The 7,494-nt window shown below is 38.8% G+C and overlaps 1 protein-coding gene across 3 annotated transcripts in view; it reads left to right on the forward strand.

Moving 5' to 3' along the window:
- Window positions 1-2,812, forward strand: part of GHR (growth hormone receptor) — a 204,499-nt gene extending 201,687 nt beyond the window's left edge. For all 3 annotated transcript variants that reach the window (XM_043547246.1, XM_037902742.2, XM_043547247.1), the window contains exon 9: window positions 3-2,812. In XM_043547246.1, coding sequence (XP_043403181.1) covers window positions 3-983 — 981 coding nt within the window. In that variant the 3' untranslated portion in view covers window positions 984-2,812. The remainder of the gene's footprint in view (window positions 1-2) is intronic.
- Window positions 2,813-7,494: the final 4,682 nt, after the last annotated feature.

Consider the following 7,494-nt stretch of genomic DNA (forward strand, 5'->3'; position numbering starts at 1 on the left):
AGAAAGGAAAGCTAGATGAAGTGAACTCCATCTTAGCCAGCCATGACAGCTGCAAGCCACAGCTGTATAACGACGACTCATGGGTTGAGTTTATCGAATTGGATATAGATGACCCCGATGAGAAGACAGACGGATTGGATACTGACAGGCTCCTGGGTGATGACCGTGGTAAGTCTCACAACTGTCTTGGAGTGAAAGATGATGATTCTGGACGTGCCAGTTGTTGTGAACCGGACATTCCAGAGACTGACTTCAGTGCAAGTGACACATGTGATGGCACCTCAGATATTGATCAGTCCAAAAAGACAAGTGAAAAACAAGAGGATCTCTTGTGCCTTGATCAAAAAGATAATGATGAGTCACATGCTAGTCCTGCTGACCCAACTACTCAGAAGCCTAATACTAATATTCAGTCTGAAGATAACCAGTCAAAGCCGCCTTTTGCTGACAGTATTGAATCAACTAGCCCACCTGTCCATACGCAGCTAAGCAACCAGAGTTCAGTAGCAAATATTGACTTTTATGCGCAAGTAAGTGACGTTACTCCAGCAGGAAGTGTCGTACTATCTCCAGGGCAAACAAACAAGACAAGGAGAACACAGTGTGAAGCCTACACAGAACCAGCTATACAATGTCAACCAAACTTCACCCTGGACAATGCCTATTTCTGTGAGGCGGATGTGAAAAAATGTATCTCTGCGACATCTCACGATGCGGTTGAGCCACATGTTCAGGAGCAGAGCTTTAATGAGGATGTTTACTTCACCACAGAGAGCCTTACCACTACTGCCGAGAATCCAGGTGCAGCTGCAGTAGAAGCCTCAAGTTCCGAAATGCCTGTCCCAGACTATACCTCCATTCATATAGTGCACTCTCCACAAGGCCTTGTACTTAATGCTACTGCACTGCCTGTGCCAGACAAAGAATTTATGATATCATGTGGCTACGTGAGCACAGACCAACTGAACAAAATCATGCCATAGCCTTTCTTCGATAATGTGCGTACAGTATGTATTTAATGGCATAGAGTTGGCTTGGGCTTATATGCTTAAACCAAAATAATGTTTTAAACTTTTTTGTGGTTCTTACGCTTTTACCTGAAATGTCAAAATGTAAAATGTTACATCAAAATATTCCCATTGTGTATTGTAAATATCTATGAATTGTCTTAAAAGACTGTTTAGTAGTAGTGACTGTCTTGTTATTGTGGGTGTTGATTTTTGTGATACTAAGCATTGAATTACTATGTTTAATATACAGTAAATCATGCTTTTTGAAAAAGCTAACGTCAGGTGGATTTTGAAGTTTGAGAATTTAATGCAAATCATATCACGTGCTGAGATCTTTATATCAGTAACTGGGAACTGAAAATATAAAATAGGTGGGAAAGCAAAAGTTGTTTGGATAAATACATTTATTTTGAATTACATAAATTAATAAATATTTTAATTTTAGACAAAGGCATGGATATCTTATATTATACTACATACTGTAGTTTAAATATGATGCTCCATCTAAGGAATGTATTTGCTGCAATCTGATAAGAGCTTGTTCCTGCGTCAGTCATTGCAGGGGAGAGGGGAGGGGAATTAGTTTTTTACAGAGCCATTTTTATACCTCTAAAGAAACCTGTAGAGAAATTAAAAATTGTAGCAACTCACATTATCTGATATTAATTTCTTACCGTAAGTATAGAAAAGTATTAATAAATTTTAAGTTTTTCAGAAAACTTTACAATGTACAAAACGAGTCTATTCTTCACTGGATTCTGGTTAGTGCCAATAATACACATTTTATATAACTGTAGAAACAACAGTAGGCGTTTGTGTACCAAGATCTTTAAATACTTACAATTACACTTTTATTGAATGGTTCTCAAGAATAAGCTCTGGTGACTTGGCAGCTTTATTTCTTCACATGGGAACAAATTCTGAAGTCCTCACTCAGACAAATCTGCTGTTGAAGTCACTAGTAGCTTTGCCTGAGTATGGAATAAAAGTTAAGTAAGAACTTCCGGATTTGGCCAACAGTGCATTTTTGAAGCTGAAACAGAATCAAATGAAGTTAACAGAACAAAGGAGTTTGAGTACAGTATTGTTCAGCAGTGTTTTCTTTTTCACAGCCTAGCACAGAGAGAGAGAGTCTCAGCAACATTAGGAAGACTTTCAGAAATCTATGAAAGAGAAAACCAAAATTCAGTGTAATAGCTTTCTTCATTCTTATGCATTTTTAAGAAGGTGATAAAGCTTTGCAATGAACCATTATTTGCTTCAGAAGTTGCCTTTATAAGAAACAATTTCCATCTTAGCAGAAATATTTTTAGAAAGCAAACATAACCAGGGATTTTAATTTCCCTTTTCTTATGTGAATAGCAATCTACGGGCCCAATGAGGCAGACCTAGCTTACATGAGCACTCCCACTTAATTCAGTGGGACTCAGCCTTTGACTAAGGGCTGCAGAACTGAACCCTATGGTTGGATGGGATTTAAGTTTAGCATGTACTTTATGGTAAATGTTTATTAAATATTCTGCCAACAGCTATATTATTTGGTTTCATATAAAATTTAGTAAGTGTACGACACTAATGCGATTAACAGCTATGTATGTGTTTGGAAAAAGTTTCTTACTATATTTCTATTGCCAAAAATAGAAGATACCTCAATCAATCTCAGAATGTCATTTTGGTACTTTAGTGGTTACACAAGTCATTATACACCAGTATGAAGATTTGTGCCTTTCAATTTCTATTTAACTTTCCTTATGTCAGTGTTTTTTCTTTCAAAGTTTAATAAATTTATTTTCTTTGATCCATCTTGACACTGTGTTCTTTGTTGTAGGTGCATTAAATAGCTTTTAGCATTTGTGAATTATGCCAGTGTATTCAGGGTTTTCCATCAAATGAAGCAGAATGCAGCCACTCTTGCTTGGACCAGGCGCATTGCATGCTAGGACCTGTGTTCTCTGTGGGCCACATGTATACAGTTAAATGTGGGTAGAATTAATTGTAGGTGGGCCACTTTGTATAAAAATTAAAAATTATATATTTATTGAAGCTGGCTCTCCCATATCCCAGATGAGTGCCCTAACCCCTGGCCCACAGAGTCAAATCTCTTTCTCTGTAATTATTTAATACAAAGTGGAACTTCAGCAGGGGAGATTGAGAGCCCTACCCCAAAATCCCATTAGCCTGGTGGTCAGGGCACACTCCTGAAAGGTTCAAGCGCCTGCTTCAAATCAGGCAGGCGGAGTGCACATACCACAGCCACCTGAGCAATTCATGACCCACTCACGCGCTGCTGTCTTAAATGCGAGACCTGCTCTGAGAACACCAACCAGACTAGGCCCTGGTGGGGAGATAAGGGTGGGGGGGCGCCTAGTTTGAGAATCCTACTGGGGCATAGGCATGAACAAGGGCTCCAAGCAGTTTGTTAGCTCTGGGGCAGCATCAGGGCTGAGGCAGCTTTGTGCATGCCTACCGGAGGACATTTAGGCACCTAATGGACTAGAGGCACCTACAGGGTTAGGTGACAGCTGTATGATGGTTTTGAGAACCTCAGTGGTGCCTAAATGTTGGACTTTGCCACCTCAAGAGGCAGTTGGGTGCCTGAATAGTATCTTTGTGGATCTATCCTCAGGGTCCAATGTTGCCACTCTCTTACACGGAGGAGTAGTGTCTTTCCAGTCCCAAAGTAACATATGACTCAATGTAAGAGTATGAGAATCAGTCCCTCTTGAAATTGTTGAGAAACAGCATGGCCAACCCCCTACTATAGCTACATTTTCCTCCCTCAATTCTTCCTGCATGTAATCAGCACACTGAGATTTTGTAATCAAATCACAGATGACAAATAGACACTGGAGACAAGTAACAGTTTGGTGAAAAGCAAAACAATGCCACTTAACTGAATCTTTCTTCTGGCATTAAATAGTCATTGTTCTAAGTATGGGGAATAAATTAGCATACTAATTGCTTCCTGGTAGAGGCTGGATATTGAGATTACAATTTGATTCTCAAGGGGAGAGGGAAGGGTTTTGGTGCTGTACCTGCTGCTTCTATTGATGCCATTAGGAAAGGCACTTAACTTGGAGCAGAGTACAATTTCCATTCCTTCTCTGCATTGGTGACAATAGGAGATCCCATGGTTTGAGGATATTTTTGATAGAAGGTTGAAAGAAAACCAGATGGTGTGAGTGCACTTCCACTGGGTTAAGAGCAGTTGGTTGTTTTTGTTTTTTTAAAATGTGTAATTTTGAGAAAGCTGATAGTTAAAGGCCTGTATTCTGTATATTGTCCCAAATAGTTTGTGCTTTCCCACATGTGGCTGAGCCCGTATGAGGAATGAGACTCTATGACCTCATAGGGTATGTCTACACTGCAATTAGACACCTGTGGCTGGCCCATGCCAGCTGAGTCAGGCTCATAGGGCTCAGGCTAAGGGGCTGGGGCTGTTTAATTGCAGTGTAGATGTTCAGTCTCGGACTGCAGCCTAGGCTTTGGGACCCTCTGACCACAATTAAATACCCCTTATCCTTGGCTCAGGCCAGTCTCAGGTACTAATTGCAGTGTAGACATGCCCATACAGGCCAAGTGTAAATCAGTAATGATTGGAGGCCAAGGAGACCTCAAAATATCTCTGCACTCCCCCAATGTCTATTTGAATGTCAATTAACATCAGAAAAAGTGTAATCAATTTTTCATGGTAACAAGAGCAACAAAGGAAAATGTGGGAGGTGTTTTAGAAGCAGTTGAAAGCCTTAGTTCAGGGATGATAAACTTAAAGTGGCACTTAATCCAAGCTTGAAGCATGCTACTGGAGTTCATAGCCTCTTATGGACAGATGTAGCAGGATAGCCTTAAAAGCAGAAAGAATGCTGTGGTTCAAAGCAACACTTGAACCTATACGAAACATGACTGGGGCTACCATTTGTTATTTCAAGGAACTAGTTAAGGGGAGGGGGAGGAATGGCTATTCTCTGTTACCCTTTGAATGGTAGCCAGCTAATGTCTTGCAAAGGAAGAAAAGAATCTCAAATACTTCATGGTTTAATCAAAGAGGATATAAAAATTGCGTTTTGAGGGGGGAAAAAGGGGGATGATATTTGCTTTTTAGGCATTTTTTAGATTACATGCAAATTCTAATTCAGATTATCCTAATTTATATGTAGGGTGGAAGTTATAGGGACTTAAGAAAATCAACTAGCTTTAACAATTATTGATTTTGGAAGGAGTACTTCCAATCATATTTGGTCACATTTTTCATACTGGAGCTTCCTTTGGCTAAATATAATTTTATTGTACACACTCCACTTCCAGACTAAGCATCACTAACCATACAAATGTCCATGCAGAATGGGCCCATATGGAAGCCATATTGCAAATACCAGGTATATATATTTGACCCATTGTCACTATTTATATATCACTGCTGAGCCCCCTGGAATGGAACACACTTTCAGTAGCATTGAATTTATCCACTACATCCTTGCATTTTCTGATCCTATTAGTAGGTTAATATAATGGTGAAAATACACAAGCAGGTGGAGAACAGAGACAGCAGATGTATTGGAGAACCAGATGCAGGTGGAGTGGATGCCAACACAGATAATACACAGATAGATAGAGGTAGGTAGATCTGTGAGAATGGACTGGATCACAATGCAGACAGCATAGTCAATGGCTATGTAAATACTGTGAAGTATCTTGACATAAGTGCTGGGGGAGAGGTAGTTTTGGTTCCTTGAAATTGCTTTCATAATTTTTCATTCTTCATCATGGCCTTCCCCTACCCGCTGCCCCAATATGGAAAATTTAGCAGTATAAAGAAATGTTATCTGGAAACAGTTCAGAGAGAGAGAGTGTCACATACAAATCAAGAATGTACTGAAATTGTGTGTGTGTGGGAGAGAGGGGGATCCGATTATAGGGAGAGAGTTACATACATCATCTATTCTCATTTTATTTTTCTGAAACCTACTGCTACTTAAGATTTAGGGGACAAACATGCAAAAGTAGTGATGATGATCATGCAAGTTTTTACTAAATTCTAAAATGTCACAGATTTTATTGAGATGCATTTCTCTGTGTGAGTGTATATATAATACCCTTTCCCCTTTGATTATGTCATAAATAACCTATGATAGATACTATATATAACTGGTGCACTAGAAACACTTAAGATACTTAGATCCAGTTAAAATCTAAGGAGAAACTCTATGACATCTGTCAGTGTGCTGCTTAGCATATAGTTAAAGGAAACATTCATAATATTAAATATAATTTAATCTTCTTGCAGACTTTAATTTTGGTAAAAAATTGTATGTGGTTTAATTGTTTTGCATACAGCAATAAGCTTCCAAGTGGTTGTGTTGCATTTATATACAGACCATTTAACTTCAGGCAAACATACCGCAGGGCCATAAAAAATTTGCCCAAACAAGGTGGTCAGCACCGAGTATCTTCTCGGTATCTTCCCATGAATGCAACCTACAAAATAAGATAAACCACTTCATAACTATAACCAATGCCATCCTGCACAATCCAGTTTCTTACAATGCTTTAAAATTTTATTCCCTCACCACTCACAAATCTATTTGTTTTTGCAGTTAATATCTACATGCACCATTTTTCCAAGGTTGACAAGAGCAACACTAGTCATTTCCTACTGATTGAAGCAGTTTGGTCTAGTCTAGCAAATAGTTGCTTCTACCAGAGTTGTAATTTTTTTTTTTTTTTTTATTATTAAACAGACCAATCCTTTAAAGCACACTTTTGGGGAATGGATACAGGCTTTAGAGAGACATTTATGGTATCCAGCAGTAAAATTCTTCAAACAGAAAAGAATGTATAGTACTCCCAACTCATTAGTGATATTGTGGAGGAAAAGCTTCATTAAGCTTCTAGAAATAACAGATACTCTCAGAGCATGCACAGATGTGATTTTATTTTCTCATTTTTTCCCTCCAAAAATATGGCAATATTCTTTCCTCTAGTTACATAAGCACGGGAAGCCATATCTAGAGCTCTGTGTGTTCTGTGGTGCTGTAGCCACTGAGTTTGCTGAAGTAACCACCCCTAGCTGCAGAATTGTGCTAGACTCTTCTTTTTTCTCTAAACAAAAATCAAACCCATGACAATGAAAGCTGCAGGGTGTTCAGCGCAAGCCAATTATTATGGGATGTAAATGTAGATTTAAGAGCCTAATTTTATGCATCCATTTTTGAAAATCATGACTATAGTTTCCAGCCCTTGTTAATGTGAAATCAATCTTCCAAACATGAATAAAATGCAAATTAATGCTAAAGTGTGTACCTGAGTCCATAACTGCGTTAATCAATCACTCTGAGGTATGTGAACTGCCCATTCGTCCCAATAAGATAATACTGAAAACTAATGGTGATTTTAAATGTCAGCATTGTTAATTGCTTTATAGTTGACCATTACAGTAGGAACATCCAGCTAATATGCTGGACCCATAGCTCTGATGCCTTACCGG

The sequence above is a fragment of the Chelonia mydas genome, chromosome 5 (assembly GCF_015237465.2).
Source record: "Chelonia mydas isolate rCheMyd1 chromosome 5, rCheMyd1.pri.v2, whole genome shotgun sequence".
NCBI lineage: Eukaryota > Metazoa > Chordata > Testudines > Cheloniidae > Chelonia > Chelonia mydas.